We start from the raw sequence: 21,382 nt of genomic DNA on the forward strand, positions 1-21,382 counted from the left end.
CAATGCTGACACTTTTGTGTCTTCTTGTATCACTGTATTGGCAATGAAATGCATAAATAAATGAACTGAATTTAACTATGATTCCAAAATCTGTAAAATGAGCCATTTCAAGTATCAAAATACTCATTTTGTTGCATGCAGTAGCTCTCTTTTTCCGTCACTTGAAATAAAGACAGGCTTCCAACCCACGCTCTCTGCGCACGCACTTCAATCACACCATATGTCTGCATCATTAACACCTGTAACTGCTATCACGCTCATCAATTTCAGCACTCTTGTGTCAATACATTCAGACATGACACCCAAGTTGGCAGCTGGGTTCGGCTTTGAATGCAAGTATACAATGATCTGCCAACAGCTGATTCCCCCCCCCCCCCCCCCCCGGCACTCCCTGTGTGGCAAAGTCAGTCATACCATGCCATAAGCTGTGCAGTAGACATGGAGCCACTGCTTAACCTTTTATGGGCCTACGCACTTCACTTAACTTGTCATCCTTTTTCATCAGCATTCAGTATCGATAATCCATCCAAACTTGACCTAGCAATTGAGCAAAAAGCCCACTCAGGCGTAGCAATGTGCTTCAGTCCAACAGGAAGGGGGTGGTGACACAAAAGGGATTAGAAGGATTGGATGATCCCCACATTCACTGACAAATAGTTTCAATATGTCTCCTGTGCCAATGACAAAGGAAGCACTTCAGAGCGAGTGTCAATCACTGAATAAAGCCCAGTATAAGGGTGAAATACACAGCACTAAAGGAAGACCTGCCCCCGGTTGTGTGACCATATATCATTACAGGTAAACACTGGGTAATTCCAACATGACTTCTGGAACTGTCCATGTACGTTCACAACATGACCATACAACATGTACACAACATAAAAACTTGTCATGTATCATCTCCATAAGTCCAAGGGCAGAGAGCAGAGGCTCTGTTGATTGATTTCAAACTCACATAAAAACAATTATTTCAGCAAAACTGGTACCCCACAAGTACTTAAGTCACTTAAATGCAATTGTAGTTAATAAACCAACATTTAGATCATTTGCATCCCACAATCCACAAAGTTCTCAGACATTGTCAAGAGAGACTGGATATCTACAAGGTAATTGTTTACTGACATCTCAAATACACTGCAACGACGAATTAAACACTCTATTAAAAATTACCATACTTCCAGAATAAAATCTTGAAAAGACTGCTGAGTACCATGTGCAACAAATAATGCTACATTGTAGATTTGAGAGACTGCATGGCAGAGCATGATGTACTGTACCAGATATCAGCCACAGACATTGCATTACATCATGCTTACTGTTACATGTATGAAAACAAAACACATCTTTGTTTTTTTGTTTTTTCTCCAGAAGTAAACTCCAAAGTTGTTTGGTATACTAGACCTGAAATAACTCGCCGCCCTTTGTAGTCCATGAGACATGGTCCAAATCCACCCAGAAAGGCCATACCATACTTCTGTTGGAACATTTGTAGCAGCAGACAGTGCTACATCTATTCACGAACCTCCCCTCTTCTCTACTACTTATGTTGAAATGTTATGCCTGCAGCAGCGATACCCATATGGATTGAACAGGGTGCCACATCACAGGGCATGAACACTGCGTCTGCTGTGTCCCTATGGTATTGTGACATCGGTGGCACCGAGGGCAAAGTCTGTGTGTATCAAATACATGCAATGAACCACCCCGCACATATTTTGGGTGTTTTCTTCTTTTCCTCTTTCTCTCCCGATGTCCCCCCACCCTCTCTCTCTCTCTCTCTCACTTGTTCAGCTGAAATCGGGTATGCACATGTTTTCTGACCACAAAAAGATGACATAAAAGCCCCCCACCCCCACCTTCCACACAGACACACACACATACACATACACTTGTGTACATTGCAACACAAACATTCACGCATACAAATTCACATTTGCAACACACACACACACAAACAAACTCACACACATTGTACACCTTGACTAGACATGAAGTCACACTGTAACACCTGCACAGCTGGAGAGCCTGTTGTTGTTATGATAATATTTTAGGAATTTTCTCTATTCACAATCATCACCAGTAGTTACATGTATATTAGTTACAAAATATGCCCTATCAACATTTTTTTAAAATACAAAACAAACAAACAAACAAAAACAACCTGCACAGATAAGTGAAATTTAAAGAGCTGCATTCACAGAAAATTATCAGTGATACTCATAACCCTATTAATGAATCAAACAGAAGTTTTGTCAAAATTGTACAAAATTTGATAAAACTTCCAACTAAAGGAAATAAAGCTAATCTTTTGTCTCATGGTGCGAGGTAAACACGAAACATTTTTTTTTTCATGTTTACCTTGCACTGTGAGACAGATAAACTTTACAGGTATTTCCTTCAGTTATTGCCTCAATGATGAACATCTTCCGTACTATTTAACTTCCAACTATTTCTAAATGCATATTTAGGATTTACCTTTGGTCTTTGTAAGCAAATAAGAAATTAATGGTAGCTTGATCACCTTACCAAATTTTACAGAATTTCATAACATTTCCTATCAATTCTATGAAATGTACAATTTTGGCTTTTGGTGTTGATTCAAGAAATTTGGCTGTTACTCTTGTTTTCATGGTGACACATACAAACAGATAATTATGCACAGACAACTGGACAGAATGACAGATCAAATCACAATTCAAAACATTGTATCTCGAGCATCACTTACCATTTAAATTGTAGAGACATTAAACCAAAATGGTAACAACAAATCAACTCAACAGCAATTAAAACCTATGGACTGACACACCAGAAGCACAACATGGATTCAACACAGCATAATCATTACACCACAGTCAGCATAAACCGTATTAAGCTGGTACCTGTATTTGGAATTCTAAATATTTACGGAATGCATTTGCACATGCCTACCCCTGACTCATTAAAGTACAATACTGTAGAGAAAATTACAAAATCAGTAAACCTGATTCTACAAACATTCATACTATACATTACTGTATGTATGTTCACACACAAATAGGGTCTAAGCCCACACATACTCGCACTTTAGCAGTTTCTCTCCAATACTGCACAGAATACAGTAAGCAGGTCAAGATGTTCCATTACTTCATAATGAGACTGTCCTCTGAAACTGGGCAAACTTTGTCTCAAGTTGCACCACATATCACATACCTACAGACTCATTGTACAATAAATACTTAAATCCAGCTATACCTGTGCATCACATTGACTGAATAAAAGAGGGACAAAAATAATAACACCCTTGTCTTTTGACTGGCACACTAGGATATCTACCTTGTTCCTTTCAATAGGTGTATTCATGATCAGATTGCACATGACTTTTTATCACCTTAAACCTGCACACACATTGGACAATACTCAGTATCAAAAACACATTGACCGTGAGGCTGGCATTGTGCACTGAATGTTGACAGAAATGAATGCGTTCAGACGCGAGTGACCTACCTTTCTTGAGAGTCTGTAGAAAGGCTTCCTGCTGAACACTACCCAGACCAAACTGATCAGGTGAGCGGCACAGCAAGTGGGTCAGTAGCAGGTGGAGTATTTCCACTGAAAAGTCAGCTAGGCCACTCTCCTGCTGATTGCGGATGTCTACAGACACAGATATAATAGACAGAAATTTATCACTTTCTTCATCATCTGTTTTAATGTCCTGGGTGTGTACTACAGTCTTAAAACAATGATAATTAACTGACAGAAATTTAGCACTATCCTCTTCGTACAGTGCAAGTTAAAAGCAACCTACATATCTCTTCTCCTAATTATGCAGGAAACACACCTTTAACATGACTAGTGTGAAAGTTATCACTAGTATCATCACTATCATCATCATTTTAAAAAAAGTAGTTTGAACTCCTACTACTACTGTCAACATATAAGAGTATGAATGAAGTGAAAAGAGGACAAAGTATTATTATGGTAATTGTCAGAACTGGGGCCCGTCTTATAAAGACTTGTGATTGAAACAAATCAATCACAACTTTACGACTGAATGGAAATCCATCTTGTAAAAAAAGTTATGATTGAAATTGAGACGGAGAACTGCAATCAATCAATCACAGGTTGCAATTTATTGCAGCTTTCAAGAGATTTGTGATTGATTGATTTCTATATCACAAGTTTTATAAGCCAGGGCCCTGATGATGCAATGATTCTCTTGCTGGCATGGAATAAGCCAGCAGGTTTATTTGGACAAATATAAGATGCTCAGTGAAAAAATTATGGGTAACAGCATCAGCATCCTCATCTTCACTGTGAATGAGATATTATGTCTGCATGCTTTCTGCTAGCTTTGAATTTCCGCACAGTTAGAATGTTCTGTCAGAAAGGTAAAAATCATTTTTATCATCAACATCATCATCATCATCATCATCATCATCAATATCACTTCAATTACTTCACTCACTTCAATTACAAAGTCACTACTGACACTAGGATTACTTGTCTATACTCATCTCATGGTTTTTGACTATCAATCTACAAATGTATGGATGCACCATGCAGTGAAGTGTAGTTAACACAGAAAAGATAGCATGTCTCAGAGTAACATACATCTCCACTTAACACCAACCTCACCTAGCAAACACAGCATGCACAGATGAAAGTAAACATCTAATTGAGCATCAGTTATACAATGTAATAGATGTAACAGACAAATGGCTTATTGCATAGTAGATACTATAGTCACTTCCCTAAAGGTACACAATGGCAAGGTAATTTCCCAAGCCAATGTTACTAACCATCTCATGGGCCCAATTTCCCAAGCACATTACAGCCTGTCAGTTGTGTGCAACTGATGTGTTGCTATAGTAACTAAAATCTTCATTACGTTGTGATGATTATAATCTGTCTTTGGAAGTGAGACTTACCAGCATCTATGTAGGCACTAAGGAGCTCAGGTAGCTTCTGCTTGACGAACTGGAGTGCTGTAACATCAAAATCAACCAACCGTTTCATCACCAACTGTATCATCACTGTCAAACCAATTTTTCCTTCTGTATTCTCGACTCACTCTTGCAGAATAACGCAAAACTGCAAAACTGACCTTGTAACAAACATATCTGTGTACACATAAAGACCTTTAATAAATCAAAGGGATTGTATTGTTTTGGTTGAGACCTAATTTCAGGTTTCTAAATTTTTTTGGTGAGATAATGAGAAACCTCTTGTGAAATATGAAAGAGCATGTGATTCCATGAGGAATTCAACCTTTATTTGATGAAAATTGGTTTTGAAATGGCTGAGATATCCAAAACAGAGCGATTCTAATAAAGTGTGGGAACCACCTTCTATTACTATCGCTTTGTTTTACTTTGTTTTTGGATGTTTCAGTCATTCCAAACCAGATTTTCATCAAATAAACTTTGAATTCCTCTTAAAATGGTACGCTCTGTACTATTTCACGAGTGTTTTCTTGGTATCTCGCAAAAAGATAAAAGCCCAATTCTCATTTCCACCAATACTGTATCATCCCTTTAAGCTAAAACATGTCACGATCATTATAATAAATGAGGCAAACTCACATGACTACTTAGACAACAATTGTAAGGAGCGGCAGCCAGTCTGACAGTTTGATGATTTATTAGCATCTAGACAAAGGCAATATTTTTATTGCTCGACTCGTTTGGCTGATGTTTCTTTTTGTCCATGAACCTTTGCATTTATTGCTGTCCTTAAATACATGGCATCATTTAGGGCAACAACCTTTTTAATGACTAAGCGGTATCAATAACGAAAGTTACAATATTCTTGTAAATCCTGCAATTAAAAAGCTGATATTACATACTCTGTCTGTCCATAAAATAACACATTGGCCCGAATTCACGAAGGTGGTACAAATGAAACCATGGTTTAAACCATGGACAAAAACCATGGAGCACCAAGTGTCGCATGAAATATTTCGTTACGAAATCAGTCATTCTCGTGGATGAAATGATTATTTTGTAACGAAATGACAACATTTTGTAACTAAATGAACATTTCGTCCACGAAGTGATAATTTCGTTAATGAAACGGTCATTTTGTCGACGAAATGACCAATTTCGTAACGAAATATTCCGTGCGACACTTGGCGCTCCATAGTTTTTGTTCATGGTTTAAACCATGGTTTCATTTGTACCACCTTCGTGAATTCGAGCCTTAGAGTCCAAGATGACAAAACAACAACAGCATGGCATTCAAAAAAACAAACAAACAAACAAACAAACAAACAGAAGAAGACTGCAGCGTATCACTTTTTTCATGACGGACCAGCACAGCTCTTTTAAAGACACTGTTTAAAATTCTGGTAGCTCAGTTACAAACTTGTCAAACCTTATTCAACTAGCTAAAACACTGATCTACAAATGGATTTTTAAAACTGCAATCATCGAACATACACAAATTGTATAAAAATATGCTACTAATTTCCAGATAATAATCTTTAAAAAAAATAAGAAATACCAAAAAAGTTTTTTAAAAATCAAAACTAATGTTTAGGGGAAATGAAGAATAATGTATGGCAAATTTGGTCACTAACAGATTTCTGATTTTTCTAACATTAAGCAATAATTTTGAACTGCAATTTCATCATGGTTTCATTCCAACCTACATGTGTAATTTTATCCATCCTTGTAGCATGTAGGACCATGTAGCTAATTTTCAAAATGGAAGCATTGTCAAACTGTGCCTTTAATACATGTCTGCAAGAATTCAATACAGGCATTGACACGATAAAATTTACTACATCATTGACAGTCATATGCATGTAGCATTTATTAATCTTAAAACAGGATGTAAACATTCCACAAAATCTGTATCAGTCAGTTGCAGTAGACAACACTGTACTGTCTGTCTGTCACTTAGTATGAGAATTAACTTTGTATATCACTACAATATGAGTTGACAATATTCAAGAGTGTCACATCAGTTTCACAAAGCTCATTACACATGCAGCCTCGAGAGTTACACATCCGTCAGTCTGCAATGCATTCACCATTCAGCTCAACATGGCTGTGCTCACTGAATCACATGACAGGCACACAGCCACCACACCACACACATGAATCACTCACCTAAGGATCTGATATCTGCTTTGGCTGAATGCGTCAGAGCTAGACCAAACACGACTTCCTGAACCGAAGTCAGTTTTAGGATCTTGCTCAGTTGGGTGAAGAAATTTGGGCTTGGTCTGAGACTCTGCAAGGCAAAGATACAAATGTGCACACAGACACATACAGTTGTAGAAGCACAACACATTGCAGTTAGGCATCTGGGCACTTGGCCACAGAATGTTAGTCTATAATATACAACTGTATCATTAGATGCCTCACTGTAATCAGCATTAATAACTCATGTCAGATCAAGCACATACCAATCCCCAGTCCCTACCTGCAGCTTTATCTAATACACCAATTCCAATCAATCTATGGAGACAGAATGTCTGGACGAATATCTTCAACTACTCTGTAATTTATCACGACAGCTGCAGAGAGACTGTTTTCGAGATCAAGTAATTGGGCAATCTTCTCTCATCTTGCCTGCCCGTGATGAAATTGCCAGGAAATACGAACACACCTCTTTTAGCAAGAGTTTCATAATCGAAACAGCATAATCAAAGATCAGTGACTGCTTGAGTAGGGTTGTACTAACTACAGTAAAGATAATTTGAGTTATCAAAGTCATCTATCACGACAATCTGTAAAGTTTCATTATTGCTATGATCAAATGACCATGTTACCACTCTAAGAGAAATCCTCTTTGTTTAGACACCATATCATACAAAAATTGACTTTTCCCTCAGGCACATGAAGTAATCAACTTCTCCCATCTTTACAAATGTGTCAGATTATAGTTGTTGATTAATCTGGAGCAGTCTACAGGGAAATATGAAAATTAGGACAAATTGAAACTACACAAACTGCATACAGAGGCACACACACACACACACACACACACACACACACAATGGACCAAAATGTGACTTCACAGTGACATAACCAAGAAGATCATTCCACACTGTCCAAGTGGCATATTTGGGGGAAATTTGCCATAAGCATAAAGTGCCATTGCATTGACCTCCTAACGTTCAAATGTAGGTAATCTTGTTTCTCTTGTTATCAACTTCCACTCAAAGCAAGCATGTACAGGTTGTATAATAATTTGTTTTATTGCCTACAATGTACATGCATACAACGTTCTTTGGTGTTTTCTTCTGTGGGCATACATGCTTGATACTTTTCCAGTGCAACGTCTCATTTGTGCAACACCTTTCCATAAATATGTAGCAATTTAATATATCATACGAGGACATTTATTCCAACCATACTGTTAGTAGCTTTTAACAGCATCTGAGTCTAGGCTTGCTTTGACAAATAATAAGACTGTGGCCTGTGTACAGGAGCTATTTCACACCAGTTTTGCATGGTAAGGACTAATAGTCAGTGTAAAGTCCATTTCTGTTCATCATACTCAGTCAAACCTGCCTTAGCGGCCACCTGTCTACAGCAACCACCTGCCCTATACAGCTGTATATTTTCTTTCCTTTTTTTTTTTAATTCAAAAAGGCTGGGCTATGGTAATTTTATATTCATGGACAGCCTACTTTGGCATTTACTTACCATAGATGTAAACTGTCAATGAAAAAAAAAATGTAGAAGGTATAAACTTTGATCTAGAGGACAAAATAAATAGCATGGAAGAATATTAATTTGGGGTACAATCCCAGCACCCTATTTCATATTTGAATCTGTAATATGAAGACAGCATTCAGAGATCTAAAAATAAAGATGATCTGATTTTAGGGACAAAGTCTTAGGGACAGTGTAACATCTTACCTTCTGCTGATGCAGAGGGTTGTCGATAGCAAAGCAGAGAGTAGAGACAAAATTGGGTTTGGTAATCAGAGCAGAGCACTCCTGTATCAGCAGCTGAGTCTGTAGACATAAAGAATGAATAAAAACACAACTTAGCAACACAAATACACTATCAAACTCAAGCATAATGAATTTAATCTAGGCTAGTTCTCTATGATGACATGACATACATTTGTACATCATATACTAGCTTCTAGCAATAACTTTCTGATTACATGTTGTATGTGTACCTACCTCACTCTGTTAGCAAATCAAAGCATTAAATGCAACTAAGACTGTATCACTGTACTGTCAGCTGACTTGCTAGTACCTATTGGAGTCTTTACTGTCTTGTCAAAGCCTTCACTGACTGATTTATATTTTGGCAGCTATGGCATCCCATAGTAATCAACAGACCATTCAAGTTTTATACAAAATTTTTGGTTGTAAGCCAAAGACACGTAATAATTTTTTTTTTCTCTGACACAAACCTTTGATGTCAAATAATTACCAACACCTAAATCTAGTACAGCAACTTCAACAACATGCTGGTAAACACTGCAACCCGTGTCTTACCATGCACAGCTGTATGCTACAAGTGGCATTATTTTCTCAAAACAAGGACAAAGTTGACTTCATGCAGACTAATGCATGCTGTAATAGGAAGTTTTGTTTATCTAAATACCATTTCTGCCCATGCAAACTACAGGAACTTGGAAACAATATGCACAATTCTTGTGGCTAGCGGAAATGAGTCCAAACTCCACTTGTAGACATGCGTACAGTACAGATGCATGCAGAAATGGAGTCACACTGACATGACTATAGTGTAAGTTTCAGAGTTAACATCTGACATATATTTAGAACACCCTATCATGGTGCTATGTTGCATCAATCAGACGAGAATGGGAAACAAAACATTGCAAATAATCCTTCTTTTGTGATGTGGTGATATATTGTACATGGCATCAAACATCATTATTTTGTGAATCGGGACTTGGTTAGCTTGATGTGGTTGATTTACCACTCAAGAACCAGACTGACTGAATGAGAACATCATTCACTTTCTAAGTAAAATAAAGTGATTTTCCATCTGGCAGATGATACATGTAACATACAAATATATCGTGTACAATGTAACATCATCTTCTTGTCATGCTTGAGCCCGACATTAGACATCTTTATAATGTGCCCTACATTGTACCTTTCATTGCTACACCAAAAATTTGTCAGAAACATTTGCATAAAAAAGAATATGTGATGTTGTTGTGAGTTTAAGTGCAGGTAATAATAGCAATGAATGGTAAGGCACATACAGCTGTAACTGTGTCTATTGTTCAGCTCAAGCGTTACTGGACTCAGTGGAGAATGATGTCAACTACCTACAATGTACAATTATGTAGTTGGAATATGAATAAAAATGACCCAGAAGATTTTTTAGAGGTGAGGCTTAAAGTGAAAACAAAGTTCTGGTAAGGGCCTGAGAACCCGTCTGGCACCATTTCATATTTGCTTGCAATAAATCGAAAGAGTCTACAAAGAAACTTACCCGCCTGATGCGGTTTGCCGGAATGATGAGTCGTTTTGGAGTATTTTGAGAAAAATAATAAAAGTCGGTAGACCGACTTTTATTCCAGAAGGCTCCAGACTGACTCGGTCTCAGGGAAAACTCGACCCTATTTCAGACAATTTACACACAGTTCGTGATCGCCATGTTCATCAGTACTCTATACTACGGGTACCAAACGAGGCCTTGATGAGCAGACAGGAAAGTGCGTGCTAATCCTGTACAAAACAAATGGACAGCGCGCGGTCCTCAAGCCTATATAGTATACGCACATCACCTCAGTTGCTGAGACGCGCGGTCTTTGAAGTTTTTGTTGTTGTTTATCAAGCGTCTTTGATTGTTTTTAGAGGTGCTTGAGAGGCGCACACTAATTTTGCATGCGCGCCAAAGAGGTTTTTGATGCGCGCGTTGTAACAACTCGGACCATTCTTTGCGAGTAGCCAGAACGCTACAATGTAGTTTATACAGGCCGCTCCCATATGCATAGTACAACGCTGTACAATCCAGAGGGACAACCAATACAACTCATCCCGCCGTCAAGCAAAGCGAGGCCGAGTTATCCCCGAGTCCGAGTCTTGCCTGACCCCGTTCGGGTAAGTTCTGAGACTGAACGTTTTTTGGTTAATATTTCCCATTTTCGTCGTTACCCATCCAATATCTTGTTATTACAGCGTTATTCCGCACATTTCCTAGGCATACGTTCACATTTTGGAGCAAAATTTGACAACTTTTGCAGGCGTACCAGAACTTTCTTTGGGCTTTAACAGGGTGCAGAGAAATAAAATGAATGCTGAAATATTATACACTGTATATGATGCATATTCTCATTAAGCATCATAATTAGTGATTTACACTGTAGTTACAGCTGTACATACAGTACAGAACAAAAGGCATCAATGGAGGTCAACATAATTTGGATTGCAGGGACCTTTTAGACCACTCCTCTGTATAATTTGTAGGAATATACCCCATGGTATATGACAGTGGTACTCACCTCATGAAAGTCTTTACTGCTGGTCTTACCATCACCGAAGTCCACGTAGGAGAAGAGGCAGCGCAGCAAGTGCCTGTCTGCCTCTGGCCCGTTTTGAGAGACGAGCTGAAAAGCGCAAACAAAATTCAGGGAATACAGAATAAGCAACATGTCAATGAAATCATAAACACCTATCAATCATTTTAAGCTTTCATGTTAGGTACAGTACATGTAGAAAGGCAAGAAAAGGAAACCGTTGTTAATTAATTGCAGCCGTACCTAAAATACATAATACTCTGCAGTTGCACAAGGTCAATTTGTATGAATAGCACACAGTGTTTGCAAGAAGACATAATGTCATTAGTAAACTTTCATTTTTTTTCCCTGTTCAGTGTGAACATACTGTTGAGGACTATAGCTTGACAATGGAGTCAATTAACAGCATCACTGAAATTCACGGTATCGCCAATATCTAGGTGCCGTGCGCAGAGCAGCGTTTTAGATGCATTATGGGATAGCTCCCGCGACAAACTTGCCCCGCTTTGGCTGCATGTGCACTCAGGTCACATTCTGTCTTTATCCACTGGGGGTATTTTTTGTCGAAGATTTCTTCGCTCTCCATCATGTGACCAGCACATTGAAGCCTTGCGGTAGTGAACCATGACTCTAGTGACCACATGTGTCTGTAAAGTTTACAAACTTAACTCTTTTAAAGCTCAATTATAGCCAAGAAAACAGGAGTAACAACAGAAAAGCAGACAAAAAACTCCATTGAATTGTACAGGAAATGCGACATGCAGGAGAAATCCGGAAGCGACAATGGTACCGAGGAATCCCTGTGCATCTGTGACATCTGTGACAAGATTAATTATTACCTCCGCCAAGAAGGATGTACGCTGTTTTTTGCCAGTGTTGGTTTGTCTGCCTAATTGCAAAAATAACTGAAAAAGTTGTGAACGGATTTGGATAAAACTTACAGGAAAAGCAGATAATGACACAAAAGAACAGTTAATTAAATTTTGGTCATGATCCAGACCAATAACTGGATCCAGGATTTTTTTTCCCATTGTTTTGAAGGATCTTCACAGGTAAATAGAGGGCCAACATTCGAGGGAATTCAAGTCATGCGTACTCAAGGTGTGCATACATTGTACATGCACTTTGTGTGTGCTCAAGGCGCAACATTCAGTGAGCTGATGAGATAGAGTCCTAGACAACAGAAAGGCTTCTTTATCATTGGAAACAGCACAAATTTCAGTATATTGTACACTGTATATGGGTGAAAATAAGCCGCTTGGAGGTGTCCCCTCTCAGGATGAAAGGACAAAAAAACTTAACATGAAGTTACACCTTTTCACAAACAAAATAAAACAATATGGCAAACAATATGATATCCATGGGTACAGGTGTATGCACCATGACTCTTTTATTGCCTTGGAAATAGGCGAATACATCCTACATTGTGACATGTCCAAAATTCTATGCCACAGTCGTAGTTTAATAACTGCCCATTTTCACTTAAATCTGCATGGATTTTTCAAATAAATGCAAATATATCTCATTCTTAGCAATCCCTTGGCTTCCTCTATCTGTATCGCAAGCTTACTGATTTAATTTCATGATTAATTAATTGAAACTTGTACCTTGTGCAGGTAACACCGTACAGTTTAAAGACGATGACAATGCGGGAAAAGGTTTGCGGTATAAACACTGTGGTGTTACCGCAAACCTTTTCCCCTAATTTACACTTGTACAATCTGTACTTCACTATGCAGACCTTCACAACACAACAATGCAACACACAATGACACTGATTTATAAATTACACTGTATAGCTTACACACATTGTGTACTTGGGAGTTAAAGTAAACACATAATAGGGATCAACAAAATCCAAGAGTAAAATGAAAATTTCTCACAAGCCGTACTCCTACAGATGTTAAGTAATTCATGTCTGTGAATTTGAAATTCAAACTCTAGCACATTGTACAATGTCAGCAGAATACATTATTCATGGCGATATGGTATTGACAAGGCAAAGTTCAACAAATCTCTATGACAGCACCTACACTGTACAATTTTACAAACATGCCAGCTTAACTGTTGCTTGCATATAGCAGAAACTCTCGTAATGACATACATGTTATTTTTCTCCTATTGACGAAAACTGACAGAATCATTCCCAGACCCATTATTGAGATTATTATCCCTCATTCATCCAGTCATCCCTCACAAAAATTGGGAGGGTTGCACAACATTCTTGGTGTTATATACAACTGTTCATGGCCATGGGATATTAAATTAAGAACCAAATTGCCCTCTGTTCTAGGTGACAACAGGTTTTTTTTTTTTTTTACAAAGACTTCCTTATCTCCTCCCCCTTCCCCCCTCCCCCCCCCCCAAAAAAAAAAAAAAAAAAAAAACTTATTATGCCATACTGCTCCATACGACATGTGCCCTACCCTGGTTAGCTTACAATTACATGCATGGATGTACAACAGCACAGGAATACACCTGACCACAGCCTATCTACAAGCCAAATGTGTGTGCATACAATGTAGGTACTGTAACAAGGGTAAGGTACATGTAGTGTAGAGTGGTGTGGCAAAATTAGGGGGAGGGGACATAACAAAGTCTTTTCATCTTTTGTGTCATACCTACACTGTATTTCCTACAGTAGCGAGTGGGTACATACATGTATCTTTTATACCAAATTAACATATCATTCAGCACACATCATTTCATATTGAACTAGAAAAGCATTCTGACAGTGCAGACCTCCTCCAAGCAGCTAATTTCTCCCCATCCAACATGTTAAAAATCATCAAATTTCCCAATATAGAAGTCTTTTGTTTACATCATCAGCTTCCAGCTGCATGGCACCTTGCCCAAGCAGGGCACACGCTTTAGAGCACGTACATGCAAACCTCAAATATGCCCAGCTTGAACTCCCAAGTTTATTGACCCTATCTGTAAAAAGATAAAATATCCATCAAATCCATAAAAAATTTCCAGATACAAACTATAAAAATTTAATCATCTGTTCCTTGTGTCATTATCAACATTTCCTGCAAGTTTCATCCAAATCCGTCCACAACTTTTGAGTTATTTTGCACACAGACAAACACACAAACAAACAAACCAACAGTGATGAAAACATACTCTCCTTCCTTGGCGGAGATAATAATAATTACAATCTACCATTCCTACTGGATTTCATGCAATGGTGATGGTGTACTGTCACATGGTGGAGATGAAGATCTGTCTAGTGGCAAGCTTGGATTATATAGCAAATTTCAGACTGATTTCCTTTTTTTAGACATTTGTCGCTCCAGGACTTTTTGTTTCAAAAGCTATAGATCTAGATCCTATGTTCTACTGGTAGCCACCACTCCTACAAGGAAAGGAAAACATGGTGTGATAGCTTTGGGCACTTATACACTTTCGCACCATCTTGTCAAATGATTTTTAAACCTGCATTACAGAACTCAATCTTAATGTTTAAGAACCTAATATAAATCACATTTGAGTCTACAAAGTGTAGTGGAAGTTATGTTTAAAGGGTGTGTACAGTTCTGGTCGAGGTGAAGATTTAGCTTTTAACATTTTGTGAGATATTCAGAAATCACTCTATGAGATGTCAAAGAGCATGCAGTTCTAAGGGGTATCAAAAGTTTATTCGATGAAAATCGGTTTTGAAATGGCTGAGATATCCAAAAACAAGGTGAAACAAAGAGATACTAATAAAGTTGGGGCATGTCGCCTTTTATTATTGACACTTTTTGGGATATCTCAGCCATTTGAAAACCAATTTTCATCAAATAAACGTTGAATCCTTCTTAAAATTACATGCTCTTTCATATTTCATAGAAGGCTTTTCATTATCTCACTTAGGAATGTTCAAAACATGAATCCCTACCTCAACCAGTACTGTACAGTCCCTTTAAATACTTTTTCAAGCATCAGAATAACTTAGCCACCACTCCTACAAGGAAAGGAAAACATGGTGTGATAGCTTTGGGCACTAATGTACTTTCGCATCACCTTGTCAAATGATTTCTAAACATGCATTAACTCAATCTAAATGTTTAAGAAACTAAGATAAATTACATTTGAGTCTACAAAGTGTAGTGGAAGTTATGTTTTGACACTTTTTCAAGCATCAGAAATCTTGAAATGCAGCTCTGCACACAAGCAGTAAGTACAGTATGAATACATTCAGCACATGCAAATACAGTAATTTGTTTGATCTGAATGTATTCAATCTTATTTTCTGCTAATCACTGTTTCTTTTTCTTTATTTTAGTTTCAACCTGTATAATCCTATTTCTTTCCTACTTTTCTTTCCTTTCTTTAAATTTAATTTCTCTTCAATTCTTTTAAAACTATTCCATCTTTTCTTTTTTAATTTTGATCTTTTTGTTCTCCTTTCTTTTCAAACCTATCGATCTAGCTCCTTTTTTTCCTTTACATCAGTTTCTTTTTCTCTTTTTTGTCATTCTCTTTTTCATTTTCAGGCCATTTCTTATTTTGTAATGTTTTGTTTTATTTTTTCCCAGGTTTCTCTTTTTAGTACTTTTTTTATATACATTTCCTTTTCCCCTTTACCTCTCCTTTTTTTTTTTTAATTGATTTCATGCCCATTTCTTGTCTCCTTCTTGGTCTGTCTACTCTGTCCTCTTACTTTTGTCTTTCTACAATTTGAAGTCTTCTATGCTTTTGAAATCACCATAACTCAAGATTTTCACATTCTTAATTCACTCAAACACACACACACAAATCATTGAACAACAATCCCCCCAAACCTCCATCAACAGCTACCTCAAGAAAAGATACCGGTACCAAAGAAAAACTTTCTGTGATCACTTCATTCAGATTAGACGACCGACTGTTCTGTGCTGCTGTGAACGTGTTTCACCAATCATACTGTACCGCCTGCTTGTATGTGTTGCAGCAAGAGCCGTAGCCGCTGTACTGCAATCAAGCTATTCTGACATATGTAAAAGTGTCAAAACAGTGAATATTCCACTTTAACTGGAATCTGGTCTCACTCAGAAGCAAATATTCTTGGTATTTCAATATTCAGAGCAGGGTAAGTTTGTGCATGTTTGGAAATCAATTGATGAAATGGTGCACCCACTTCATCAATTGATCTCCAAACATGCATGGTGCGAAAGTCCACTAGCACCTAGTTTCGCACTGCCTTACCCTCAATAGAGCCTGCATTCATTTTACTCAGGTCAAATGACTGATTGAACTGCGCTGCCGCATACTTAAAGTTGCATGTGTAAATTCACATGATGTACATGTACTGCATAAACTGCTCGTTGATTGTGTGTAGTGTAGACTAGAGCGTCAGTGCAATAAAGTTATTCTGAAATGAAGTGTCCGCTCATGTAAGAAAATCATGAATGAAGGACGAAAGTTTACCACTGGTTGTGGAATTGCATTCTGTCGCGTTGTGTGCCAACAATGCACGGCACCTTGTTTGTCTCTTCTCAATCACGCCGCGCTAGGAAGGGCGAGGGTGCGCGTTTAATAGAGCAACCATGTGGCGTACCGCAAGTGCTTTCATTACGCACACTCACACACTGCACACACACACACACACTGCATCCCAATGCAAAATCTCACTCACATGCACACAATTACAACAGCTCAGCACAGTACACAAACACATGCTGCCAAATCAACTGCTCGATTAGGGTAACAATTAAAATACTAAAACCTCACACCAATAATATAGGGCCATAAAGTGCACAATTGCCTCACTTTGGCTTCACTCTCAGTCTCACTAAGCTCAGTTCAGTCAGTGCACCACAACGTCAAATACAACCAATAGCAGGTATTGGCAATAAATGGCAATGGTCATTATGCCAATGCAATGGCAAATACCAGTGGTGTCTTGTGCAATTGAGCGAGTGGTCAGATGATACAATATGTATGACGGTGCGGGTGCGCTGTGCGGTGAATGGATTACACGCACAATCGTGACAATTGCAATGCCTTTCTCTAGACGTAATTTACATATTTTCAACAAAGTAACGAACAAAACTGCACCACAACTGGATAAAACAAAAATCCAAGTAAGTCACGGGTAGAACAAATAATTCACTTACGCGAGAGATTTCCCCAACACTTTGCTTGTAATTTTTCTTGGTGAGATTGGCCACAAGATTGGTAATCTGAGACAAGGCCAGCGACAGGGAATCCAGATTCATTATTTCATTCTTTCAGGTTGTAGATCACCAAGTGGGCTGGAAAGTCCCCCGGCTGATCTCGTAGATACTGTAGAAAACTATAAGCCGATCTTTAAGAAAAAATAAGGTTTATCCAACATAATATTCGGTAATTTAGATGGGAGTTTCACGCACCTTAGTGAGGTGCCATATTGCAGTAATTGAGATAGACGTTGCCGATTTGGATTAGCGTGATATGATTCGCATAATATGCAAGATCTTCACAGCAAAATGATATGATAAATAAAATGAAGCCTTTATATTATCATCAATAAAAGAATACAATCAAATAAAAAGATTTTGATGAAAATAAAGGTACTTTCAATGAGAATTCACATTACTTCACTCGAATCTAAAATTAACGTCTGTTAGATTGTATGCAATCGAACTGGTGATCGATAGTTGAAGATCGGAAATGGTGGCAGCATTTTTGTTTACTACAGGTAGTTCCTTTCTTCTTTTTTTAGGGGATGGGTGAGAGAACTCTTTCCCACTCTAGAAGCATTCACTGATGAAATACTAGTACTCTGAACAGTTTATAAAAATATACTTTCTATTCTTTCATAACAGCAATTTGTATGTCAATGCATAGTGCATTCAGTCTTTATTTGTTTGTTTTTGTTTTTGTTTTTTTTTATTTGTATGCCCTGCATGTGTAGGCCCTGAAAATAAGTTGTTATGAATGATGTGATATTGATATGAGAGACGAAAATATATGAGAAATATTTTATTTTGAAAAATGATAAGAAAGATTTTGATAAATTCACATGCAACATATGTACACTTATACTAATAATTAACTATTTGCTTTGGTCATTTATACTAGGTTCAATTATTTTCTATCAATTTTCAAAAGCTACAAAAAGGTCTATAATTGGAACTACAGCTGCACATATTAAAGCTTTGTTTATTGCTTCAGTAGCTTTTTACAATATTTGCATAATTCTTTGTACATTTCGTGTTTTTTTCAAAGATAGAATTTGATTTTTTTTTACAATTCTACTTTAAGTTACATCATTTATCATGAATCAAACTTATCAATAGTGCCTACGTTTTATGTTCTGAAGAACTGAGAAATTTAACAGAAATTGTAAGAATATATCACTGTAATGATCAAATTAAAGATAGACCACATTGTGATTTGACTTTATTTGATTTATTTCTACATTTTTCACAAAGTAACCTATATACAATGTAGCAAACAATTTTCCAATACTAATCACATCATATCCAACACAAAATGGATATGAATGTAATCATATTCGACGTATCAATAATGAAATATTGTAAAGCTGAATTATAATCATATAAACACTATTGGGAAATAATTGCTTATTCAATAAAATTAATATATACAAAATGCAGCCACAGAGCTTGAGTTTGATGACAGCCTCTGGAAAAGCATATGGCTTTACTTCTTTACAAATCATTCAATACATAGGCCAGGGTATAACTGAGTATAGGGTAGCTACAAAACGCATCAGTGCAAAAGTGAGTTAGTGTGCAAGTGCATATGTGCAGTTTTGTTGTTTTATTATTGTTAATGCTAATTAAAACAAATGTGTAGATTAATTTTCATATAAAAAATGATGTACAGTGCAGATGTAAAGATACGCGAACAGATCATCTTTGTCATAATAAGAATAATTATCTCTTGTGAAGATGAATAATTATCTCATTATCTCAGTAGGTCCCTAGGCCCTACACAGGGCCGGCAGAGCATTTTCAAAAGTGTGTGTGTGGGGGGGGGGGGGCACTTCCGGGTTTCATGAGCTAACAAGCAAAAAGAAAAAAAGGTCTTCAGCACAAAAAACATAACATTACCCTGCTCACACTTCAAGATCTCTATCTATCCACCCACAGTTCCGCCGGCCATGCTACATAGGCCTATATAAAGAACAAAACAACATATTATTCAGGGCTCAACACTAACCTTTTTCTTTATTGGTGACTCGAGTGGGCCACTAAGATTTTTTAGGGAAATTCGATCTGGTGTCCCAAGAAAGAAAAGTAGGTGCCTAGTGGCCTGAAATATGAGGAAATATAAAAATTCCAAAAGATCGCCTTTTTTGAAGTTTGGTGACCTGACATAAATTGTTAGTGGGCCCCAGGCCACCGGGCCATCACTGTTAATTTGTGTATTGGCGGCAGAAAGCATGATCTCATTGCCCATTCTCATCACAATGTACCCAGTTGTTTAGTAGATTCAGGGCACCGTACTGGTAGATTACATCAACTGATTGTACAGCAGGCTTCAGAGATATGTTTCAGGTCCTTTGTGGGAATGTACCTTTCAAGGTGACCCTCTATCCCCAGTTATATTTCTTCTTTGTTTCAACCCTCTCCTGGAATATTTGATTTTTTTTTTAATGTAAGTGTTGTTATGACCTCAACGGACACAAGGCCATCAATACCCCTTATGCAGACGATTAAACGTCATTATCAAAATAAAGCAAAAATAAGTATATATAGATATATATTCATCAGAACTCAACTTTCACTCTCAGTGCACGGGTCTTTCCCTACAGCATGTAAAATGTTAAAGTTTGTTAATTAGTAGCGTATAAGTGTAATATTTTATATTGGTAAATGTAATATGGAATTAGATTACACTGAAAGAAGGCCCACTACCGTTTTTAGGACCACGAATATTTTCTCATTGGGAAAGTTAATGAAGTTTTTGATTTTGTATAAAACGAAATCAGAAAAAAAGAAAAGAAAAGTGCAGAACATCAACCAATTATTGGTTCGTCCGGAGTAGGAAGGTTCCATAAGAAAATGTCCGATATATATAATATATATATATATATATATATATATATATATATATATATATATATATATATATATATATTTATTTATTTATTTATTTATAGAATTGATATAGATGTTATAATGTTTGTTAGTGTTGAATATTATTGTTGATACTGGCACATTAATCTCACGGATGTTAGTTGTATTGTATGTTCTTAAAATCGTGATTTGTAATTTTCGATGTATACCTGCAATTATCTAAAGGGATAATTGACCTGGTTATGTATAAACATTTTCTTGAATAAAGAAATGATTCAATCAAAATAAATTTGACTTCACTGTTATGAGGGAGGTGAATCACCTCAGATCCCTTCTAACATCAAATATGAGATGCAGATCGAGGCTGGGGGATGCGAGAGATGCATATATTGAACTGAAGTAAACATATTAGTTGTATTTGCTTTTCATTTACACACTTTAAAAAACAGTCTCCCAGTTTCAAACACTGAGATGATCAGAGATTTAGACATTTTGAATACATAAGCGATCCCTTTTTGATAAATGACATTGCCAATAGCTAGAGTTCTACAAGACATACCCACTGAGAGTTTTCTGTGGTTGTACAAAGTTTCGCCTCTATAGTCGTTGTTGTAAGAAGATGATGATAGTGTTTAGTCTAGTTTCAAAGCAATGATAAATATCTTAAATTTAAATCATGCTGGAAAGGAGAATGTAAGTAAAAAAAAAAAAAAATCTTAGTTTTTGATGATGCAAATTTAGTTATTTATCATTTCATTATGAAATAAAGTTGAAATGAGGAATAAGTACATGGATGTTGATTTCTTGGACATATCTCCAAATGTTGTTCCCCAAAGGTAGGGATTGTATGATAGACTATTTGAATGCTAACGCGCGTGAAATGAAAACCCCAACCGATCGGCGCCATGCATGCACTCGATCGTTCCCCCGGCCGGCTGGA

The 21,382-nt window shown here is 37.2% G+C and overlaps 1 protein-coding gene across 1 annotated transcript in view; it reads right to left on the reverse strand.

Annotated features, from left to right (window-relative positions):
* The window catches only part of LOC140233457 (CCR4-NOT transcription complex subunit 1-like), a 58,184-nt gene extending 40,379 nt beyond the window's left edge, over positions 1–17,805 (reverse strand). The window contains exons 1-6 of the mRNA XM_072313574.1: positions 17,530–17,805; positions 11,432–11,536; positions 8,853–8,951; positions 7,092–7,215; positions 4,908–4,964; positions 3,484–3,630 (exon numbers count right to left, since the gene is read on the reverse strand). Of these exons, the coding sequence (XP_072169675.1) occupies positions 3,484–3,630; positions 4,908–4,964; positions 7,092–7,215; positions 8,853–8,951; positions 11,432–11,536; positions 17,530–17,631 (634 nt within the window). The 5' untranslated portion in view covers positions 17,632–17,805. The remainder of the gene's footprint in view (positions 1–3,483; positions 3,631–4,907; positions 4,965–7,091; positions 7,216–8,852; positions 8,952–11,431; positions 11,537–17,529) is intronic.
* Positions 17,806–21,382: the final 3,577 nt, after the last annotated feature.

The sequence above is a fragment of the Diadema setosum genome, chromosome 9, assembly GCF_964275005.1.
Source record: "Diadema setosum chromosome 9, eeDiaSeto1, whole genome shotgun sequence".
Classification (NCBI taxonomy): Eukaryota; Metazoa; Echinodermata; class Echinoidea; order Diadematoida; family Diadematidae; genus Diadema; species Diadema setosum.